The 25,451-nt window shown below is 42.2% G+C and overlaps 1 protein-coding gene across 1 annotated transcript in view; it reads right to left on the minus strand.

Annotated features, from left to right (window-relative positions):
- Positions 1 to 25,451, minus strand: part of LOC133458088 (protein kinase C-binding protein NELL1-like) — a 362,160-nt gene that overhangs the window by 33,591 nt on the left and 303,118 nt on the right. The window contains exons 15-16 of the mRNA XM_061737631.1: positions 22,751 to 22,846; positions 12,765 to 12,905 (exon numbers count right to left, since the gene is read on the minus strand). Coding sequence (XP_061593615.1) covers positions 12,765 to 12,905; positions 22,751 to 22,846 — 237 coding nt within the window. The remainder of the gene's footprint in view (positions 1 to 12,764; positions 12,906 to 22,750; positions 22,847 to 25,451) is intronic.

A 25,451-nucleotide genomic window follows, 5' to 3' on the forward strand; every position in this document is an offset into this window, starting at 1 on the left:
CCCCATCAGCCAGTCAGACAGACTGTACCTCTGCTGGTGAAGGATTAATGCTCTTCATGCTACATTCAACACATTCAGCCGCAAGCTGCTGCTCACAGGCAAAGATTGCTCTTACACGCAGGCTGTGAATCAAAGTGTTAGAACCAAACAGAAAAGCCCTTTGGAGAAACCAGTAGAGCAGAGGCAACCATATGTGAAACTTTCACTCGCACCCAAATGCGCAGCCACACATGAAAGCACTAATCCTTTGTTAGTACATTAAACGCATAGTCACAAAACAAGTAAATCCTGCTGACAGATGTTGGAAATTATAAGGCTTCAGAGAGCTAAATATTTCAGTATTTAAATGATATTTCTTTGGTACATCTCCACGCAGCTCTTATGGAAAGGTCATGTACATTGCAGAAAGAGAGACAATGATGCACAAATCGTGTCTTGCAGGGAGGCAGTAGGAATTTATTGTGTACCTTTCTCATCTTCATTTAAATTGTATTTACCTAAAAAAAAACACCATAAAAAGCATTGCTTAAAATGCAGCACATGCAGCTTCCTTTCAGAGCCATAAACTACAAGGACTGCTGTTCGCAGCTGCTCAGGTTCTAGCCACAACAGGATGCAGCATAATGCAAAATTATGGGGTGTGTTGCATCATGGGATAGCCAGCTTAACACATTACACTGCTAAAAAAGAAAAAAAGTGAAACCCAAGCTCACTGGCTGCATTCACTTTTTTGGACCATTACAATCCTCGGTTGAATTAAACACATGTCTAGCCAATTAGGACAATGAATACTTTCATGCATAGTGGTTACTACAGTGGCTATTTTCTAATTTATGCATGGCTTTGGATGGTTTAGTTGTGCATGAGTCGCCTAAAGGATTTGTATTAGTTATTTTTATTCACTTAAGAGTTGAATAATTACATTCATGATGAACTTCCTAAACAACTGTTAATTTTTTATTCCTTTTGAGTCTGTCGAGACAAGAATACACAGGCATGTGCAAAAGTTGTATTCTAGTGTATTTTAGTTTTTGTTGTTTTTTTTTTTTTGCAATCATATTGCATATTGGGTATCATGATTAGGCAAATACAACCTAAGATAAACAACAATAAACCAAAAATTAAGTGAAAACATGTGTTGGTAATACCAAGAATCCCTAACTGCTTAGATAAGATTCAAAAAGGTCAGTTGAAGTATGTGCATGTGCATGTGCATGTGCATGTGCATGTGCATGTTTATGTGCATGTGCAGACCTCGACAGAAGGGAAAGTTTTGGCAGGTTGCTGGTCTGCAGGGTTCAAGCATGTATTAACATAATACCAAGGGAAAGACTTAAAGGTATTGTGACATGAAAAACACATTTTTCTTGATTTTTTGTGTTTTGTTGGGTGTCTTGACATCAATTACACCCAAAAAACAACGAACTTTTAACATTTAGTGTATTGTGTGCTTTCTGGGATTTTCCGCATAACTATGCAAAAACGGCGCATGTGGTTTGGTGGCGGATCGTTACGTATAAACCCGCTAAATCACCGCCCCCTCCGCCCAGCTCCCTGCCTCCTCTCCTCTCCAGCGCACCATAAAGGCTCATTTATGGTTCCACGTTACACCGACGCAGAGCCTACGGCGTAGGGTTACGCGGCGACGCGCACGGTATGCTGAACCCTACGGCGTAGGCTCTGCGTCGATTTAACGCGGAACCATTTCATTGACTGGATAAAAATATTATACAGCTCTCCCAAGGCACGTGTAAGGAAAAATGACCAAATCTCTACAAGTTTTACCTTGCAAAGAGGCACTAGACAGGGTTGCCCTCTCTCTCCCTCATTATTTGCAATATTTATTGAACCTTTAGCAGCAGCTATTAGACAAAATCAAAATATTAAAGGTATACAATGTAAAATATTAGAGCACAAAATAAGTCTTTATGCGGATGACGTACTCCTCTTCCTCCAGAACTCACGATCTTCACTATCACAGACAATTGCACTTATAGAGGGATTTTCATCTCTGTCTGATTATTCTATTAATTGGTCTAAATCCACTGTTTTGTGTGTTAACTGCAATTTTAGGAATATAACAAATACTCAATTACAATCAGGGAACATTAGATATTTAGGCATAAACATCTCCCCTAGGCTGTCAGAGTTAATTAAATTAAATCATGTTCAGCTTATAAAGAAAATAGAAGATGATCTTTCCAGATGGAGCTCTCTCCCCATTTCGCTCATGGGTAGAATAGCCACCATTAAAATGATGGTTTTACCAAAAGTAAATTATTTTTTCTCAATGATACCATGCAAACCCCCTCTTTCCTGGTTTAAATCGTTGGACTCATATGTATCAAAATTTCTGTGGAAAAATAAAACTCCACGTATTAGTTTAAAGACATTGCAAAAATCCAAAGAATATGGATGTTTAGAATTACCTAATTTTCAGTATTACTTCATAGCCAGTAAGTTACAGTGTATTGTAAAATGGTCAAAAGATCATCCTTTAGATAGTCAATGGCTGGACTCAGAGCAAGTGTTTTGTAATGAACTAGAAATCTCAGAGTTACCATTCATTAGTCAAAGTATCAAACATCATCAATGTTTCAAAAGCATTAATATTAGCACAACTTTATCAGCTTGGTGGGAATTTCTTAAAATAGCTAAAATTTCACTTTTTCCATGTGACCGTACACCCATATGGAACAACCCAGACATCGTGAAAAATGATAAAAAGATGGTTAACTTCGTTCAATGGAGGGATCAAGGAATACGGTACTTACAGCACGTAATTGTAGGAGGACAGTTTGTACCTTTCAATACACTTATTGTTCAATACGGAGTTAGCAGGAATACATTTTATCAACAACTTAAGGCAATAATAAATAAAACATACAAAATTAACCAATTAGATTTACAACTTCCCGCTAAGATAATAGATTTATTGAATCTAAGCACTTTAAAGTTGTTATCAAAACTCTACAGGTTAGTGTCTAAACTGGACGATTCAGTCTCTCTCCCGATCTCCAAGTGGGAGGCGGATCTCTCTCTGAATACTGACCAGTTTTCTTGGTCACAAATATGCTTAAATACTTTTACTATGACTAAAAACCCAAACCTACAACTTATACAGTATAAAGTTCTTCATAGAATACATTATACTGGACAAAGGATGTTCCAGATGGGCTTTGTCACCTCTAATATCTGTTCACAGTGCACAGAGAACACCCCAGATAATTATATGCATGCTTTATGGTTCTGTACACCGGTACAGAGGTTCTGGAAGGAGATTTGTGAGGATTTATCCACATGGATCAACCACAGACTCCCAGTGTGCCCCACGGTATGTATATTAGGTCACCTGGGAGACACTCAAATAGATCCTAATTGGACACACCGGGTTCTCACTGCCTTATGTATCGCAAGGAAAACCATTCTAGTAAATTGGAAACAAAAATCCAGTTTATGTATCAACCATTTTAGGAATCTTTTATCAGATCATATTAGTAGTGAGATAATGTCTGCCTCCACTGAACAACATTCGGCTGAATTGCACTCTCTGTGGTCCCCGTTTATTGGCTTCGTTACCTAGTGGGGGCGGGGGGGTGGTGATCTCGTAGCCCTTGGGGTCTGCGCTGGGGGGGCATTGCTGCCTTGGTCCTCCGTCGCTGGGCGGGGGCCAAGTGCCCCTGCGGATGTGGGGACTCCGTGACCCTTGGGGTGTCCGCCGGGGTGGCCTCGGGGGGGGTCGGGGCCGGGTCCGGGGAGCGGGCCTCCCCTGACCGGGGGGTGCACGGGCGGGCACGACGGCGGGGTGGCACCATTCCCAGGTATCTATGTCTTATGTTGTCAGTATGAATGGGAGGATGTTGGACCGTTTCCCCCTCGGCCTGGGGGCTCCGGCGGCGCCGGGGGCGCCCGTGGAGGTACGGTGGGGCCCTGGCCCGGCCCGGAGGGCCGCCCCCCGTCTACTGGATGGCCGGCGGGGGGACGCGGGTGTCTTATCAGGGCCGGCTTTGCTGGTCCTGCTTCCTGGCTTCGGCCTCCGCTCCCCCTCTTTCCCCCCCCTACACGATTCATACGTACATAGGCGAATGGCGGGGGGTCCGGGTCGTGGGGGGCACCGTCCCGCGTGGCCCGGCACTCCCCGCCTCACGGTTTTAACAGCAAAATAGACACTGCACATTCAACACTTAATAAATACATTTGACAAGGACACGTAGTTCGGGAGGGGGGGGGGGGGGGGTCGTCGATACTTGGCCCTCCCCCCTCCCTGTTTTTATGGCATAAATCACACGCACTCAACACCAGGGGCGGGAGGGGGTCCCACATCACCCGCGTTCCCTCACCGGCCTGGGACGGGTGGGTCGGGTTACCCGGGCCTGGCGGGGCCCGCCGTGCAGCCTGGGGTGCCTTCTGGCGGTGCTGGACCCCCCCGGGGAGGGGGAAACGGTGCGTGATTGTATGTCTGTGTCGGTGAGAATGCGGTATGGAAGGGTCCAGCCATGGAGGATCTGAGCCTCCATTGGCAGGACATCAAAACTTAATAATTTATGAATATTATATTATACAAAGATGGTTATTATTATTATTATTATTATTATTATTAGTATTATTATTATTATTAGTATTATTATTATGTATAGTATATTATATTATTATTAGTATAGGTATCGGATAGGTGAATGGATGAATGAATGGGATGCCTGGGTCTGGGGCCCTCCGTTGTCGGGCCTGCACGGGTGTCGCCTTGTTGGGGGGTTCCCTCTCTCCGGGCCCGTCTCCGGTCCCCCCCGCTGCCTCTGCGGCGGGGCGCCCCTCTGGTCTTGGAGGGCCACTTTCGTGGGGGACGGGTGCGCCTGCCCGCGTCGGCGGCCGGGGCGGCTCTGTCTCTCCGGGCAGGCTGGCCCCCTGCCGGGTGGGGGTCGTTGGCCTGAAGGGTGAGGGCCTCCTGGCCGCGTGTCCGGCCCGGACCGGGTGGCCGGGGATTGCCTGGGTCGCGGCCCGCCGCCGCGGGATCCCTGGCTGCTTCTTCCCGCGCCGTGGGGGCCCCGCCCGCGGGCCCCCTCGGCCGCCACCGGGGGGGGGGGGGGGGGGGGCCTCGCAGGCGGTGGGTTGCCTCCCTCCTACTTCTCCCCTCTGTGGGGTTGCCGGTGGCCTGGGTTCCGGGCTCTTCCGTGTCGGCCTCTGGTCTCGCGGGTGGCGGGGTTGCTCCCCCCCCTCCCCCACTATAGATACACTTCAGGTGGAGCTTTGTTTGGTTTATCACACACACACACACACACACACACACACACACACACACACACACACACACACACACACACACACACACACATATAGTCACTTAGTCACATGCATATACACACACACACACACACACACACACACACACACACACACACACACCGCATGATCATATACATACACACACACATAGACATACACACTGGCTTGTTCACCTGCATGCTGGCTCTCTAGTTTTTGGGTTTAGGTAGCGGTAGCGATAGCTTAGCTCAGACTGCGATCAGATCTCAAGATTTAGGTCGATTGCTGTTATTGTTTTGGTTGGCTCCGTGCCGGTTTCGTGCTTTGTTTGTGGTTTTTTTTTGTTGCAGATTTCCAGTGCTTGACGTGTGTCTCCGTGTGTTCCTGCTTCCTGGATTGGCAGTGGATGTCGTCACCCCCCCCCCCCCCCCCAAAAAAAAAAAAAAAAAAAAAAAAAAAACACTGGGTTTGTATGTGTATATTTATGTATGTGTAAGCATATGTGTGCGTATATATATGTATATATATTACATATAGTAATAATGCACATATATACACTTTTGGTTTCTACCGTCATGGTATCAATCAATAATATGTGTGCAGACAAGGTAAAAAAAAAAAAAAACGCGGAACCATAAATCAGGCTTAACACGGAGCTGTTTAGAGCCTCTTTTGTTCTCATCACCGGGAGGAAAACTGCTAAGAAGACCCGCGGCCACTGACTGGACTTAAGATAAGGAGACACTGCTGCTTGGATGCCTTTATTTTTATGATTGTTTGCTGTGGACTACTTCTCCGTGCTGCTTTTCCGTGCATGCTTCGCCTGTCGCTCCCGGCTTAACTCTCCGACGCCGCTGTGAGCGTATGGCTGGAGGAGGAGGAGGTTTGGAGGAGGAGCGGCGCAATGATTGACAGGAAAGGGGGAAAATGAAGCGTTTTTCACGGCGCAAAAAAACACTGTCATAAAAAGCCAGGAATGGAGTACTAGAGTGAAGTTTTTCTTGTTACACTCTTTTAGACACATTTGAGGGATGTTGGCCAAGACTTTTAATAGTGTTAAAGCATGTTAAAAATGATGTCACAATACCTTTAAAGGAGCATGTGGCTCCTTTTAAGAAATGAGACTCTCTAGCGCCACCCTTCGCCACAACGGCCGTCGGGGGGTACTGCAGCCAACAGCGAAGCCGGCACGGGAGAACGGGGAGAACGCACATGCAGCGTCATGTGACGTCACATCCGCAGGGCAGCGCGGGAAATTCGGCCCCCGAATTGCAGCACATTTTGCAGCACACAGCCTGTTCAAGGCAAAGGAGAGATACACTAGAGGGCTCATTCTTTTTGGTTTGGAACGCTTCATCTGACATTATTACTAGAAAACTTAAAACGTATACAAATTTTTTTCATAAATCCTGCCTCAAGCTCCTTTAAACAATGGTTTTAGAGAAGCAATTCACTGAATATTAATCTTGAAAAGGTTAAAAAGCTATTTCCAAACATTTTGGAGTTACATTCTACAGTGAGTCCAGGAGTGGACGTCTTAGTCGTCCACATAAGACTGTGCATTGCTAGTGAAAGAAAAAAAACCCACAATAGCTACATATCAAACCTACAGACCTCACTGAGAATGCTTAATCTAAAATTCCAAGACAACATAACTAGGAGAGTAAACGATTACAGGTTCTTTGGAAGTTCTTACACTAGAAAGCCTCTTCTGTCTAAAAACAACATAAAAGCATGAGTGAAGTCCACAAAACCGTATCTGAAGCTCCAAGACGTCTGGATCAATTTCCGATTAACAGACCAAAGAAGGAGTTGTGTGGCCTTACTGCCAAGCATTTCAGCTGAAAATCCTCATACCCACAGTCAAGCACAGCGGTGGAGAGGTCATGATTTATTTATTTATTTGTTTTTGCAGGTTTGCAGGACCAGAGCAGTCATTGACACCACCATGAAGTCCTCGGTTTAAATGAGAAGCAAATGGTAGCAAATAGATATACAGGAAACTTTACTTCTAGTTCTGCTATGGCTGGATCTGGAGAAGACCTACCGCGGCATGAGGAGAACATACAAAATGCCACCAAGAGCAGCCCCAGCCAGGATTTGAACGGGGAACATTCTCCCTGTGAAGCGACAGTGCCAACCGTCTCACCACCGTGCTGTCAGCTGTGTCTAAGAAAAGCAATGCAATAACCAGTAAGAAAAATCTGCCTCAGGTGATTCAATTAGGCACCAATATATTTTTATTTTTTAACCACAGAGCCCAACTTTACTCTTTTTCTAATCTTTGGAGAAAAAAAAATATGCAGATGTGTGAACTTTCAATTGGAAACCCAATGAGGAGCCGTCTGATACGGGATCGGGGAGACAGCACTTAGTTGCTTCAGAGATAAGACGCTCGTACAGATTCATGTGTCACGCAGCAGGATGCCCTGAGAGCAGCAACCGCCAGTTCCTCTGTGTGCCAAACACAAATTAGCCGCAACAGAAAAGAAAAAAGAAAAGAAGAAACAGTCGCTTGAAAAACAGCTTCCTTTAGCTAAAAGCTTTTCTTACACAGTTCACGAACATTGAATTATTTCCCTTAATTGCTGTTGTTGCAAAAACACTGAAAGTAAACGCCGGGATCTTAAGTTTCATTATCTTCTTAAACCCATCTCTGCAATTTATTTTGAAAAAAAAGCTTTAGTGTAAAAACATGTTAAAATGATGCTTTCTGACTGATGGTTTATGCAATGTGACCACTTTGTCAGATGCAATTACCAGTATTTTCACACTCTTATTTTCCTCCATCTCACCAGTTCTCATCTACAGAGCTCCACTTCTTACAAACCTATCACACATGTTAACTGACTGATGTCATTATTCTCTGCTTTGATCCCACTTTCTTCACACAAGATGCTACTTTACGTTTGGTTGACTCATGAAAGATTGTGCGGGTGGGGAGGGGGTTTGTGCAGTGGAAAAATCCTGTTAAGTTGTCATTTGTACTTATTTCCTCTGTTGGCTTCCAGCTTCACACAGCAAAGTCGGAGGAGAGACGGTGGCAGATTTACCGTCCCAGCAGCATGTTCATGTTTTTGGTTAACAAAACACATAATACACGTCCGTGCTCATGCTATAAACTCTGAAAATCAGAGCAATGGCATTCAGTGGACACGTGAGTTGCTCGTTTGGGTGGCTACACATCCTTCCCTGAATCAAGTCTATTTCATGTGACCATCAATGGAAGGTAAAGCACAGACACACCTTGTGTAAAGAAGAATGTGGTCAAAAGTGAAATCAAAGCTGCAAGCAGCGATGAACGGGCCCTCGCGCATACAATTTTTACCAATAAAGGTCAAGGACTCAAAACTAAGTCCGATGACACCACCCATGACTCTTTATGTCAAACCATTACAAAAATATGGCAGAAAATAGGAACTATGAAGTATCGACCAATCGGAAGAAGGGGCAGGGCTAATTTGCACCAATTATGTTCAAAGACTCAAAACCGAGTCCGATGACACCACCCACGAGTCTTTATGTCAAACCATTCAAAAGTTATGGCAGAAAGTAGGAACTATCAAATATGGACCAATCAGATGAAGGGGGGGCACACTTTTTGGCGTCTATCATCGTCATGGTAATGCTTTTGACTGAGAAAAGTAATGCGCATGGTCGCAGGATTGAGACTCACATTTTGATTATAACAGGTCTGGGTGCACGTTATGGTTCGGGCGAAGAAGCGGCTGAAGAAATGGCATAAATTGCGGCAAAATTACACGATTAATTCAAAATGGCCGACTTCCTGTTCGGTTTCGGCCATGGCGCCAAGAGACTTTTCTTTAAGTTGCGACATGATACAGGTGTGTACCGATTTTCGTGCATGTACGTCAAACCGTATTGTGGGGCTTTTAGGCATGACGTTTTCTAGGGGGCGCTGTTGAGCCATTAGGCCACGGCCATTAATGCAAACCATAACATTTTTTGCCAGGCCTGGCTTGCGTGCAAAATTTGGTGACTTTTGGGGCACGTTTAGGGGGAAAAAAGGCCCTCCTTTCGTCTGAAGAAAAACGAGAAAAACAAAAACATTTCCTACAGATACAATAGGGCCTTCGTACTGTCAGTGCTCGGCCTCAAATAACAGCTGAAACTGCACTACTTTTCCGAGGAAGGTTCTTACCCATTTTCTTATTTAACCCCGTTGGTGAGTTACCAGATCACATGCTGGGCAAGCATCTCAGATCTGCAGGCATCAGTCCACTGGTACTCAGGCTCCACACGAGACATCAATACACTGTTCTCTGTTGATCAGCTTCTACTAGAATTCAGCTTTGCAACAACTATGGAAACCTGTCCAAATAAACCAGTGGTTGTTTTTTTTCCCACTGGTTTGGAGTCCTACCACCTTTACTTAATGTATTAATCCTGTGGGAGACTTTGATAGAACTGGCTTGATGAGGCCTTTTGAATTGCCAGCTGGTATGAAATGCTTTAAACAAAATTGCCTTTCATCGCGTAAGTGCAGCTTCACAAGGACACCAATATGACTGCACATTGTCAGACTTAGATGTCTGGCGCTAAAATGATTGTATTACTCTGAAGTGAAGTGCCCATCAGTCGGTAGATATTTGTTGCACAGACATCTAAAAGGCAGCAAATTAGTCCCATTGACTCGTATGTGAAGAACCCTTCTGACCTGCCACTCATTGTTTACAGGGTGCAGGATTTATTTGTATCCATAATGAAAAACAAATAGTTTTAATCAACAAAAGCTTTTATATGTGTTTGCCTCTTCCTGTTCCTTAATCACATCTTCACACTGTGATGGAAACAATCAACCCAAATCACTTCAGAAGGTTGACACAAAAGCCTCCTCCGCATCGTCTTATTATGCTTAATTTCCTTGAAAAATAAGGGACTTACAGCAGAGCACAGTTATTAAACTGAAATGCTTCTCTGGTGAAGCAGGTCAAGATCTTAAATGCTCTTTTAAGTGCTCTGATAAAAGTCTGAGAAGAGATGAGAAGAGACTCTTCACCGTCGGTGGCATTTTGTTAAATCAAGAAAATTATTAGGTACAAATAAGAGTCCTTAAAGGTCAAACACAACAGTACTTAAAATACCTAATAATTCTCTAATATCCTGCAACGCTTGCTCCTCAGAGACTACCGACTTACTTGTGGTTCTCAGACTTTGCAAAGACCAGAGGTGGACAGAGTACTCGACCCCAGTACTCGAGTAAGAGTACAAATACTACTGGTCAAAATTTACTCCGTTACAAGTAAAAGTAGCTCAGTCAAAATATTACTCGAGTAAGAGTAGAAAAGTACTTGCTTTTAAAGGTACTTAAGTATCCAAAAGTAAATGTTTTTAAATTTACTTTAAGTAAAAGTAAGAGTAAGAGTAAATTTCTTATTTTCCACATCAGTAAATTACTATATTTTTTCTAAATTAAATTAAGGATCTTTTAACTCTTGTTTCTGAGAATTCGATGTTGAGTTGTTGAAAGCAGAGAGGTAGTTCTGCTTCGGCAGACACAATAAACATTTGAAAATAAATGTCTGTGGTTTGTCTGTGCCCTCGTTTTTTACTCGCTCGAACTCAAACATTGAGTTAAGATACGGCCAAGGATTTTGTGAAAGTCCCTGCTCCGAGTCCGGCTCATTATCAGACTCAGACGACTCAGCGGATTGTCTTTCTTCTCCAGACGCAGGCGTAGCCGTTGTTGCGGCTATGTCTTCACTTGTTGCGGCTCTGTCTTGACAAACGTAAGCTACTTCCGCGGTATCGTTTTGAGGAGGCTTGACGTATTTCCGCTTTACGTACATCCCAGTGGAGAGCGTGCACTGTGATAGGTCTCCTCCTTTGACAAAAACAGCTTGTGTCCAATAGGATTTTAGGGAAGAAGAAAAAAGAGCAGACCTGAAAGTAACGAGTACTTTTCAGCCTTCCTAGAAATTTACTCGAGTAAAAGTAAAAATATTTGTCTTGGAAATGTATTCAAGTAAGAGTAATAAGTACCAAAGAAATCTAATACTGAAGTAAAGTACAAATCCTCTGGATATGTACTTAAGTACAGTACTCAAGTAAATTTACTCCGTTACTGTCCACCACCAAAGACAGAAAAGTAGTGGGGCAGTCAGTTATCAGACTCCTCTCGTGTGGAACTACGAGTTTACTGTAGGTCCGAGACGCAGAAACCCTCTCCATGAGGTTCAGTAAAGAACTGGTCAAGCTTATAGTTGCTGTTTACTCAGATGACCCAAAAAGATTACAGCGCTGTGCTGCTATGGCTGGTGGATATATTCTGTTATTTCTCTGTTATTGCTTCTGTGTGCTTTACTGCATTTTGTGTTTCTTCCTTCAAGTCTGTGTCTCTCTTGTTCCTCTGTACCTGACTTTGTCCCAAGAGTTGAATCTTTCTGCTTTTACTGACCTAACCGACATAGAAGTGTGAACGTTTTCTCTTTTCCTGTTCTCTCACATAACTAACCCCGTGACCAGTTGACACAGATGCTTGTCCTGAGTCCAACTGTGAGGCGACATGCACAACAGTATGTTTTCATCTTAAAACCAAAACAATCAGCTTTCACAGTAGCCGTCATGACGAGCTCCCTGTTCACAAAGAGGCTGAAAACACAGCTAGAAATAAACTCCGTTGCACAGAGTTCCCATCATGGCCTTCCTTTGTAGGCTGTTGCGATATTATTAAATACACAATCTGACTGCATAAGAGCTGATGTCAAGGTCTGCAGCCTTTGTTGCTCCATTCTACATGACACTGTGGATCAGGAAAGGTGACATTAACTGGATTTATAGAACATGCATTTGTTTTCTTTCACCGAGCACTTGCTCAGATTTGAAAAGTTTTTGTTTCTTTTTAAAGTATAATGGCCTGGGATAGCTTTTAAATGAGAATTTGCCCTTTGGAAATAAAATAAATTGAACGTAAATTGAATTGAATATATGCATAAATGAAATGGAAAAATAAAAACTGGCTTTTAACTGTTATACATGCCATCAGCACTATTTTGGAATGAGAAAGACAGAAGCCTGCCCCTTCTTTCAGTCCGTCTTCAAACTCTGCCTCTCGGGGCTGACACAGCAACACTGAACATCTAATTGTGACACAAAGCTGACATGTGACTACATAATGAAGGGGTGTGCATATGTTTCATCCAGTGCAGTCAAGAGTTCAAGCTTTGAGGGAGAACTTCTCTCTAATCTGTCCTGTTTTGAACCTGATGAACCACCACATTTGTATTCACGTAATACGCTTAAAGTCTTTTTAAGCCTTCGTGCTAGATTTTCAGGGAATAAATTAAGCTGTCAATTAAAAGTACAGATAAGAGACTTGAAGAGGATGCACAGTATAGAAATGTATTCAGTATTTCAGAATAATAGGGAATAAGAAGCGAGAGAGAGGAAAACACATCTACAAAAATAACACTGCATGCAGAGCGGGGCGAGGGGCTTGTATTTGCAGTGGTGATAAGGATATTTTCAACCAAGTGTGTGCTCACCGATGCAGGAGCTCCCATCAAGCTCATAGGATCCATTGTCATGGAAACCACTTCTGCATTCACAGTGGTACCAGCCAGGCAGGTTGACACAGCGGGAGTGGTTGTGGCACTCAATCAGGCCCTCTGAACACTCATCAATATCTGAAGGCACAAAACACACACAGTGACATCAGAATGAGTCCAAAAGTATTTTTCCTGGAAAGGAAACATAAACCTGTGACACATTTTCCATCATCTGATGTTTTGCCTTTTCTTTGAAGTGTACAGCAGCGGAGGCTGATCCAGTCAGATCAAACTGCTACTGCAGCAGAATTGAGTCAACGGCTACCCACATTAGACACCCAACATCTGTGCAGCCTGTCTGCCACAGCAGGATTCACGTCTCAAAAAACAACACATTCTGAAATTTGGTAGAAGAATTTTTTGGCATGTGCATTTTTCTACTTTCTCGCTGCATTTCCCATTCAGCTCACATTGTCTCGGGCCTGCAGCATACATACACATGTCCAGCCCAGAGGTGCAAGGTCTGCTCTCCTTCAGGAAAGTAAATCTCTCTCATCCATTATGTATGCTGTTAGCTCAGCTTCTCATCTGAAGCTGCCTCGCCTCTGGCTGCAAAGTCTGACCTGTGCACACACTTTGGTTAAGGTGTGACTGAAGGTCACACTTAGAATTGCTCAAATGCAGAGCAGTAAACAGTGAAAGGAGGTGAGGGGCTGCCCATTGGCTGTAATGCATGTGTCAAACAAAGTGACAAATGTGTATGCTGCAGGTTTAAGCTTGACCAGCAAATAGTATTCATGTAGTCTCTAAAACCCAGTTAAAACTCCATATTGGTCTTATGTGGTCGAGCTGTTGTCAGTTTATGAGCTAAAAATACATCTCGAAAAGACCAAGTTAGTCCTGAGTGGTGCAGCTGGAGGCAGCAGGCACAAGTGGTTGACTTGATCTGTGATCGCTGTAATTTTAGCAGAGGACTCTAACTCTTTATAGACAATAAAATGGCAAACATTTTTAAATTCCAACTATAGAGGGTTATTGGAGGCGTGAAGGACCTTTTTTTACCTTGTAACTTTTCCTTTTTTAATTTTCATAGTACAGTGGGGCAAAAAAGTATTTAGTAAGACAGCAGTTGTGCAAGTTCTCCCACCTAAAAAGATAAGAGAGGCCTGTGATTTTCATCATAGGTATATCTCAACTATGAGAGACAGAATATATTTTTAAAAATCCAGAAAATCGCAATGTGGGATTTTTAAAGAATGTATTTGCAAATTATAGTGGAAAATAAGTATTTGGTCAATAACAAAAGTTAATCTCAATACGTTGTTATATACCCTTTGTTGGCAATGACAGAGGTCAAATGTTTTCTGTAAGTCTTCAGAAGTTTTTCACACACTGTAGCTGGTATTTTGGTCCATTCCACCATGCAGATCTCCTCTAGAGCAGTGATGTTTTGGGGCTGTCGCTGGGAAACACGAACTTTTAACTCCCTCCAAAGATTTTCTATGGGGTTGAGATCTGGAGACTGGCTAGGCCACTCCAGGACCTTGAAATGTTTCTTATGAAGCCACTCCCTCGTTGCCCGGGCGATGTGTTTGGGATCATTGTCATGCTGAAAGACCCAGCCACGTTTCATCTTCAATGCCCTTGCTGATGGAAGGAGGTTTTCACTCAAAATCTCACCATACATGGCCCCAATCATTCTTTCCATACGCGGATCAGTCGTCCTGGTCCCTTTGCAGAAAACATCCCCAAATCATGATGTTTCCACCCCCATGCTTCACAGTAGGTTTGGTGTTCTTTGGATGCAACTCAGTTTTCTTTCTCCTACAAACACAACAAGTTGTGTTCCTACCAAAAAGTTCTATTTTGGTTTCATCTGATCATATAACATTCTCCCAATCCCAATGTGTTACTGATGGTTCCTTTGTTACTTTGGTCCCAGCTCTCTGCAGGTCATTCACTAGGTCCCTGTTTGGTTCTGGGATTTTTACTCACCGTTCTTGATCATTTTTACCCCCCGGGGTGAGATCTTGGAGCCCCAGATGGAGGGAGATTATCAGTGGTCTTGTATGTCTTACACTTTCTGTGTAAGACATACAAGGGGAAGGTGGCTCAGTTGGTAGAGCGTTCGCCCATGAACCTGAAGGTCAGTGGTTCGAACCCTAGTTCCGCCTGTGTCCACCAAAGTGTCCTTGGGCAAGACACTGAATCCCCCGGTTGCTCCCGGTTGTCAGGCCAGCGCCGTTGTCTATGGCAGCTCCGCCGACGACCGGTGTGTGTGTGTGTGCGTGTGTGGGTGAATGTTTGCAGTGTAAAGCGCTTTGGGGCTGTAGGAATACAGCTGGAAAGCGCTATATAAGTGTAAGCCATTTACCATTTCTAATAATTGCTCCCACAGTTGATTTCTTCACACCAAGGACAGGTGTCTTTTATACTGATAACCAGTTAAAACAGGTGCCATTAATACGACTGGGGGACAGAGGAGCCTCTTAAAGAAAGTACATGTCTGTGAAAGCCAGAAATCTTGCTTGTTTGTAGGTGACCAAATATTTATTTTACCGAGGAATTTACCAATTGATTCGGTAAAAATCCTACAATGTGATTTCCTGGATTATTTCCCCCCATTCTGTCTCTCATAGTTGAAGTTACCTATGATGAAAATTACAGGCCTTCTCATCTTTTTAAATGGGAGAACTTGCACACTTGGTCTCTGACTAAATACGTTTTGCACCACTGTATGTAGGTCTGCTAAAGTAACCATGGGTACTCGCCTTGTAAAGGGTTAAAGAAAATACATTCAGTGAATACAACTAAAACAGGTTTTCTCTCCTTTAGCTCACGTTGGATTCATTTGCTACATTGTATTCTTGGTTGACTCCAATTAATAACATGTCAAATGATATAAAGAATTTATTAAAATGTATTAAAAATGATTTTGTTGTCAAGCCCCTCAGTATCACTTTGATCAGAATTATTTATTTGCATTTCACTTGTATATATTTTATCAAAGGCAATTAATTTAGAATAGTGGATGTGTAAATGTAGATTGATTCTTTTTCTAATTAAACACCAGCCGGCATTTGAATTTTCACAATAAAATATAAATACACATTCTTAGATCTCCAAGATCCCTGTGGGAGCTGAATTTGATTTCATGGACACAACCAGAAGAGAGTGTATTGCTGGTTACGTTTCTTATTTATCTATATTCGCAGTACGTTTCAACATAGCAGCGCTGCTGAACAAAGCCTCTCAACATTTATTTAACATACATTTATATTGTGAACCAGCCGTGCTGCTGTCAACACATTATTTCCATAATGTCAGATCTTCTGACTTATTACCTTAGAGCAGTTACACAGTAACTGTCTGATATAAAAGTGATGTGGTGTAAAAATCCACAATACAGTTCAATATTCACTTGTGAAATTTATGATGTCTGAGTTATTGTAATTGGAAAAAGTTAACTCCTTCTCATTTCCCATCAGAACTTCTCAGTGATTCCCCAAACTGAAACCATGACCGCTGACTCCTGCGGGTAAGACACCACCTACCCATACTGTAGGTGGTTAAACCAACCCCACTTCATAAACATTTAAATACCAGTATTTTACAAATATGTTGCTGAACTTCAGCCTGATTTACAGCAGCAGTTTTACACATTGACAACCCATTTCCAGTAGGACTCCAAATCACTTTTCATGGAGAGCTCATAGGATTTAAAACCCCATCCATCACAAGCCCAGTAAGACCTTTTCATTTAGACACAGTAAATAATCACTTCATTTGCAAGCAGCCAATAATTCCTGTTTTTCAACTGGTTTATATAGCTGTTAGCTGCTGTTTGTGCATTCAAATGTGTTGGTGTGCATACAGGATCTTCTTTCCATTCTCTTTGTGTGTGGAAATGAAGTGGACGGATGACCTTCTTGGTGGTATGTGGTTCAATAAAATAAACTGCACACTCTGATACACCCAGAATCTGTCCAAAACAGTCTTGGTGACAGCTATGAAAGAGAAACAGAGTTTGAAGGTATTCTTTGTCCTTTCAGTTCAGTGTATGGGAGGCTCTATTTTTGTGCTGTCTGTGGATATTCTCCATACCATATGAAAACTCCCCAAAACGAACTGGCAGTCCTGATTGCAAAGAGCTTTGAATTTTGGCTCAGAATAGAATAAACTGCTAATTATTCCACAGTAAGTTATTATAATCCTCTAGCATGTTGAGCTATAAATAATTACAATTAGCCCATGTGACAATTCTCTTGACATTATTTCAGTAGGTTTTTAGGGCAAGGTTCTGTACAGTAGTGTGTTCATGGATGGAAATTACAACCAGGGCGAATTAGATATTGGATAAAATGAGCTCTTATGGTCAAAACAGACCAATGCTGAGTCAGCACTCTTGGATGAAACCATATTCTACACTACCAAACCTGAAAGTTTTTAAAAAAAGATGAGAATTTTACACTTTTATATTGGTGTTGGGATATTTATAAAGTCACATGCGAATCATTGACACACTAGCCTCTTTTGTGCGTCATCATCAGGATCTTTGGCATCTGTGCTTACAGTTGGCAATCCCACCAACACATCCTACCTGGGGAGGCTGAGTCTGTGATGGGATAGCCCATTACTGGAGCTGAGGTCACCAAGGTAGTTAAAAAGCTCCAGGGCAGCAGGGCTCTGGGGGTAGATGAGATATAAGACTCTGGATACCATGGGGCTGTCTTGGTTGACGCATCTCTGCAACACTGCATGGACACGGGGGCAGTCCTTCTGGATTAACAGACTGGGATGGTGGTTCCCCTTTTTAAGAAGGGTGGCCAGAGGGTTTATTCCAATTATGGTGGAATCACGCTCCTCAGCCTCCCTGGGAAGATCTAAGCAGGGTTTCTGGGGAGGAGGGTCCGATCGATTGTTGAACCTCAGATTCGGGAGCAACAGTGTGGATTCCACCCTGGTCGGAGAAAGCTGAACCATATCTATACCCCTTGGGTCCTAAACGGAGTGTGGGACCCTTGGCCAACCAGTTCACATGTGTTGACTTGATGAAAGCATTCCACTTTGGGGCACTTTGTAGAGGATGCTATGAGAGTATGGGACACTATGGGTATGGGTCACTTCATTGCTACAGGCTGTCCGGTCCCTTTTCCTTTTTGTCCCCAAAACGAGAGTCTGGTTTTCATTGCTGGTAGAAAATCCATTCATTTCGTGTGAAAATTGGACTACGTCAGGGCTGCCCTTTGCCACAGATTCTGTTTATAACTTTTATGGACAAAATTTATAGGTTCCACCAAGGGGTGGAGTGTGTCTGGTTTGGTGGCCAAAGGATTTGATATCGGCTTTTTGCAGATTTTGTGGTCCTCTTGGCTCCATCAAACCAAGAACTTCAGCTTTTCCTGGAGCAGTTTGGAGCCAGTATAAAGTAGTGGTGATGGGAACCACCTCTTCCAAATCTGAGACCATGGTTTTTAGTTGAAAAAGAGAGGAATACCCTCTCTGGGTAGGAAACAAGGTGGTGCCTCAAGTGGAAGAGTTGAAGTATCTCAGGTTTGTTGTTCACGAGTAAGGTAAGAATGGAGCTGGAGATTAACTGGTGGACTGGGCCAAGGGCAAGGCTTTCTTTTTACTAGTCGATCTACGTATTTACCCTCACCAATGGTCATGAGCTGTGGGAATTGACCGAAAGAATGAGATTGTGGATACAAGCGCCTGGAATGAGTGATAGGTTGAGAAGTTCAGTCATCAAAACACATAAAGTCAGATATTGTAGTTAGTGGGGACTGATGTAATTTCAGAGTCTGCCTATTAGGCGCGCCTGGGTTTCAAGGTGAAATTGCTTAGTGCTTGTCTAATTTGTCTGCCATTTCTTTCCAGTGATTGGCTGAGGAAGCACACCAGGGTGGATAAAAGCAGAGGGGGAAGAGTCACTGGGGCCCACATCAACAACAGCTGATCGTCTAGTTTTTATGTTTGGTCTTGGTTAACTGTGGATTGTTTTGGGAGTTAGTGGGGGTTATGTTTTTGGTTTTTTTAGGTTAGATACTTGGTTTTTTAGGTGAGGATAGTAGCCCAGATCTGACGGCCCTTTGCGTTGTTGGTTTGTGGTCTGGAGCTCCCATTTCACTACTTTAAATGTCCTGCACAGCTATAAATCCCCTGAAAGCTTGTCACTTGTACCACTTATATGTTACTGGTCCTTTTTGAACCAAGGTTTATTTTTGGAATCATAACACTATCGCAAGAGTTCATTTGAAAAACCTTGGTGCTTCTGTTTTGATTACTTTCCAAAGCTCTTGGTCAGGGTTCTTTGACATGTGGCTCCAACCAAGCCTGAGCTTGGTCTAAAACAATTGTTCAGGTGTGTTGAATAACAGTCACATAAAAACCACTGTGCTACTTTAAAATCAAAAAGAAAGAAATAGAGAGTCGGCTCTAACCCAAATATATACATTTTAGGGCAACATCAGCTCCTTTGGCAAATAAGTATAATATGTTTTTACTAAGTAAGCTATTCAAGTGTACATCCCTTTACAGTAATTCCTGAGAAAACGTGGCTATGGAAACCAGCAGGAGAAAGACAGGCAACCCTGACGAAGAATCAACAAAGGAGAGGAAGAAAAGATCAGTGATACGATTGACTCTATTTCCATCAGCTTTATATTCAGATGCTCTCAACCCCTCAGTGGGGTACAGTATGCTACAGAGGAGAAAAGTCAGCAGAGCAGTGATGGATTATATTACACAAGAGGAAAGTGAAGTCAGAGGAGAGAGAAACAGATAGTGAGAGACTTGAACAGATGGGGAGACAGATTGAGTTTGAAATACAGCAAAAGACACAAAGAACATGTCATACAGAAAGTAAAAACAGGCCCCTCAGCACAGCTCATACAATTAGCCTCGGGAAGGACTGTGCTGGTGAAGCTTTTCTTGAAAGCTTCACCAGCACAGACAAGACTTTAAGGACATGGAGGTATTTTATCTCCATTTTACCTCCAGAAGGTCTTTTTTGTTTCTTGGCTTACATACTCATATGCATGGTTTTGATTTGTATTTTCTAGGTGTAATTTTTGGATGGAAACTGCTGTCACGGAGGCAGTGGACTTTCAAATAAATAATAAGAAATTACCTTATTTGCCTCCAACCATCATCTTAGATGACATGCACATTTGTTCTTAAAATATCTCTAAGAACTTTTGCTGGCAATACGCTTATAACCACGTTCCTGAATAATTCTTTATCTAACAGAGTAATAAAAATGAATTACAATAATCCATAAAGACTGAAAACACTGACAGTAAATGTGTCCGTTCTTGGGATGGGCTCAAAGAGAACCCCTTTTACTCAAGTCAACAAATCAAACTTCTTTTATTTACACTCAGCTGTTGCAGAGCTAGTATATCATACCTTTTAACTCCTTTCATTTTATAAGCCTATTTTAATGATTCCTCAGAAATGCATGATGACCCCCAATTTTCCTTTAAGTTTTCATCTCACTTTATATAACGATCACATTCAGGTTAGCAAATGACCGTTGTTGTTTCTGGAAACCTAGGAAATTTGCTTGGCATCCAGGGACAGATAGACTAGAGAGTGATTTGTCACGGCATTGCATCCCTAACAATCTCAAGCAGGAACCAGAGAGCCACAGAAAGGACCGTCATTAGAGGAGAGCTGCTTTCTGCAACTCATTTTTCCACATTATGTTCTCCTTCCCCTCACTGTTGTGAAGTTGTACAGTGAAAAGTGGAAAGTCTGTGGAGATGAAACACCACAGATTTTCAACCCTGTGCTGAACTGTTTCCAGTATCCTGGTACAAATATCAGAATCAGAATCAGAATGACTTCATTGCCAGTGTCAGTGAAACAGGTTCACAAATTAGGAAATGGCTCTGATGTAATGGTGCAAATAACATAAAATAATGGAAAAAGGAAAAAGAACAAAAGATCAGAAATAATTAGGAGGGCATGCCAGATTCAAGTAAATAAAATTAATATTAAATAAATACACAATGTGTGAAAATATATACTTGTGCATAACAGTAGCAAGTTATTTCCTGTTGTTCATGAGTCTTTGCCAAAAATATGACAGTAAAATGTTAGGTTTAGACTTGAGCCTTAATTCTGAGAACACCACTGCAGTTTGTTCACCACGTTAATTAATGGATGGATTTCTGCTGCTGTTTTGTTTGGTGGCGGATTGTTAATTAGCAGTTGGTTGACTGTTTTTAATGAAACATGTGGCGCCCAGCTTTCAGCTGAAAAACTGCCAAAGGTTCAAATATTGTGATCACTTTATTTACTCCAGAAAAAGGTGAAAGTATTAAAAATGAAGAAAAAAAAGTCAGGTCGTTTACTTTATTGACACCTGTGAGTATATTTGTTTTGCAGTTGAAGAGCGATTAAATGTCCATTTAACAGAACGTGACATTTAAAGACAAGAAAACTGATAGAAAAAAGTGCTTCAGACAAGATTAAAACCACAAACTTAAAAGCCAAGAATAAAAAAAAAGAGAAGAGAACTGTAAGAGTTCTGTCCCACCAGTCGGTGAAATTCAATATGTGGACTTGGGTAATGTCATCAATCGCAGCCAAAGTCCTGTTCCAAGTCCAGATCCAGCTATGTACGGCTAAAATACCTCAATGTGTTCTCGCTCTGCCCATTTTAATGAAGATGCATTCGACGGAGACTTGTGTAGACTCAAGACCATAAAGCATCCCAGAATGAAGATGCATCAGCGGGGAGTTTCCGTGATTTTGTTGGGGTGCTCACAGTTAGTTAACTTGCTGTCAGTATGCAACACATTATACGACAAGCAATCGAGATTTGAACTTCATCCTCGTGAGTTTACATTTTTTCCTCTTAAATAAGCTGTCCTATAGCTATAACCTTATTATGTCTCATTGTTTTGACATTCAACGAGTTGATGTAACTGTGCAGATTTTATAGCAACAAAAAGCACAATATTGCCAGTAGTACAAGGCACAGAGACCTGCGGTGATGAGATGGGCTTCCACTGGTAAAACAGCAAAAATACTTCATTGTTTACATGTGACAACACCATCAGGACCTGAAGCCTGACTGCATGATGAGGAAGTCAAAGCCAGCCATTGGCTGAGCCGTATGTCAACCAATCATGTTGGAAATACATTTTTGTAAATTCTCCTGGTGCAGTACAGTACTCGCTGCACGCAGGACCATCAGTTCCTGCTACATCTGTGTTGATTTCTCATTGCTGCTGCAGTGTGCTTTACTCACTGACAGCTATGTTGCAGAGCTGCGTGGATGTATTTTCTCACCACAGAAAGCAGCTCCCCCTTTCTGTTTCCAGGTTGAAGAGAGGAGCGTATGGTGAAGTTGTCTTCACATCTGCGTGTTTGTGAGGAACCGACGGCACAGCTGAGTTTCCAGGTGGAGAGAATTCATTCTTGCTTTGTTGGATTTCATTTCGTTCTTCTCTACCTTCATTTTTTTCTGACTTAACCACACATGCACTTGTGTAGTCCATCTTTGCCATAAGATGAGCTGTATGTATTAATTATATTAGCAAATAATTTTAGACCTATTGTGAAAAATAAGTTTTTTCTTGCTTTAACATATATAAAGTGGTCTCCCCTCAGCCTGCCAACTCAGAGAAGGAGGAAAGAAACCAAATTCTGCAGAGTCTGTACAGCCGCCCGGATGAGCCGTCCAGTGTGATGTAGCTTCTACGAGCCATTCAGATTCTGCTCCCTTTCGTTAAAAAAGCTTGTTTTTAAGACATTTAAGGCCTGTTGGTAGGTATTAGGTATTAGATGCCATAATAGGTCCCCTTTAAGTGTCATCAGGGGCTTTAGTGTGATCTGACACTTATTAATAACCATTACAGAGTGAACACACACTTTTAAACCACGACATTAATCAAATTTGAAAACAGTGAGAACACAGAGTTTTAGGCAGGCAGGTGCAGAGTGACGGTAGGCAGGTCTTCAGGTCTCACCTGTCTCACAGCGGCGTCCTGTAAATCCTGAAGGACAGACGCACGAGTTCGGAGCCACACAGGTTCCCCCACTCCGGCATCCCTCCTCACAGAAGGCTGGGAAAGGTAAAAGAAATGTATTAGTTGTTTTTTTTTCCTTTTCATGTCCTGCATATCGCTACAGCGGCGGCATCAAACAGCTTTGAGTTTTTTTGCTTTTACAATTGAAGGGTTTATAAAGGGATTTAAGGGGAAAATAGTTCCCCTGACTATTTTAAAAAGGAGTGAAGCTGGTTTTTTTGGCATTTGTTTTTTATCCCTGTGTGTGAAGAGGCACTTCATTCAAAGAACCAGGCTCAAAGCATTAGATGCATTTTATTTGTTTCTTTAGAGTCGGATAAAATGATTCTCTTGAGCCATTATCATTGAAGAAAGATACTGTATATATGCCTAAATCTGTCTGTAGAGTTATTATGTGTTATCAGCTGGTTTTGAACAATGTTGAATATGTTTATTCATTTTCAGGCTCACCATCACTCAAAGCTCTGCTGCCAAAAGAAAAAAAAAACAAAAAAAAAAACAAAACAAAGATAAATCTAAATATTCAACAAACCAACAGCAGTCTTTCAAATGCCAGAAGTGAAGAAATCACAACATACTTTCAGAGAGCAAGATATTTTCCAAAGACTGACAAACGAATCGCTCATATAGACTTAATACTGTAAGTGAACACGTACCAGAAGTTTCTCCTGGTTCAATGCTCTAAACACACTTACAGCACTTGTTAGACAATTTGGGATTGTAGGAAGGTTTTCTACAGTTCTTCAAACGATTGAAGTCAATTCCCAGACTTTTTTGTGGAGTAAAGACAATTTAAGAGCTTCATTCATGCACTGAACATACAAACCGGGACACCCAGAATTATGAATATACATAAAAAGCAATGTGTAAACATGAATTAAAAGATTAAAAGAACTTGCAATATAAACTGCTGTTGATAGCACCATCTAAGCAGAAACGTCACACCTAAACTAAGATTGCACAGGTTCGCTCAAAGTTGGCCTGAACTGAACACAAGAATGGCGCGATGCAGAAGCCAAGGATTTATTGATCCATGTTTTACTGGTCTACTCTTATGTCACTTCAGCATTCCTTTTTGCTGTAAAAACCTGAGATAAAGTCCATGAAGCCCCCACACTCCAGGGAGCACACCACACAATCTGAGATCTAAGCTGGCCTGTCCAGCTGTACTAAATGTAAGAGGAAACGTTGTTCTCATCTGCTTGAAAACATCAGTTTTTCAAAACTGATTAGAAAATTGTCACTCCATTTTCCTGTTTATTTGGGATGGAGGGGGATTGGAGGGGTTTGAGCAGAGATTCCTGGACCTCCTTTTTCCTTCTTTCCAACCCCAATTTGACCACACTGATCTGCTCCCAAGTCTGTTGGGAGACATAATCTCTTTACTGAGCTCTGGGTTTCCTCCTCCTCGCAGAACCAGCCGCACAAACCTCTTAAACTGCCGCCTCTCGATGGGGGGCAGCTCATCTCAAAGGCCCTGAAAAACGACTGAGCTGTCTCCAAGAGGGATCCCAGCCTCCCTTCGCAGGAAGCCCATTTTACACGTTCATAATTACAGACTCATTTCTTGGTACGTGCATCGCCTCACAGGGAGACGGAGGCATTGTCAAAACTGTTTAAATGATGTCAGTGGTTTGGATGCATGTATAAAAGCACAAATCGAGGGCCGAAGAACATAACCTCCTATCTGAAAAATTGTCTGACTGGTGTTTTTCACTTTAGATTACATTATTTCCACCCATATGTATTGAGGTATCATTAAAAAAAAATAGCATTCTACAACAAAACAACACAGTTTTTTGTGTTTTCCCAAAAAAGTGAAATTTTCAGATAGGAGGTTATGTTCTTCGGCCCTCGAAATGAGGATTTCATTTTCCCCTAGGAGCAAGTTCTGGGATTCGGTTCTTGATTCATCCTGGTCATAAACTGGTCGATGCCAGCGTGACAAAGCTCTTAAAGATTTGAAGACAAAACACCAGCACATAATTTTAAGTCTTTACAATGAGAAGCTCAGCCTTTTGCTCCAACACAGTGTCATCAAAACATACTGTATCACTCAACAGCAATCCTAAATAAACTTAATTTTGCTTCAACATGGATTGAATATCATCGTATTTGCATGCAAAGTTGGACTATGAAGACACGTCAAAGAGATGTCAGTAGTTTTGCACTTATTTGGCTTACTGCCTTTTTATAAAACAAGGCTTTTGTTCCTGTGTGCGGTAAATCAACATGACTGAGACAAAGAAACCATGAGCCAGGTTTAGAGGAGCAGTAGAGAAACATTTTCCACAAAAAACAGCACCAACGAACAGTCCGTACTTAAAGGGAGAAGGATTAAACCAAAGAGACGGCAGACTTAATTGAGCTAGTTCATTATAGAGAGATTACTTGAGAATTTCTAAGCTTAATTAATGAGACGATTTAAAAGATGAGCCTTAATGGGCTGAAAAATCTATTTATAGTCACATACTGTGTGTGAACGTAATATCTAACTGTTATCTGAAAGCAGCAGTCTGTCTCCATTTAGCTCATACATCTGATGAAATATCAATTGTGTGCATAAACGATCACCACTGAAGTTTAGAGAAAAGGACCACATATGCAAACAATGTGCAACCCTGTGTCTGAAGCTTTTAGG

This window comes from Cololabis saira, chromosome 2 (assembly GCF_033807715.1).
Source record: "Cololabis saira isolate AMF1-May2022 chromosome 2, fColSai1.1, whole genome shotgun sequence".
NCBI classification, from domain to species: Eukaryota; Metazoa; Chordata; class Actinopteri; order Beloniformes; family Belonidae; genus Cololabis; species Cololabis saira.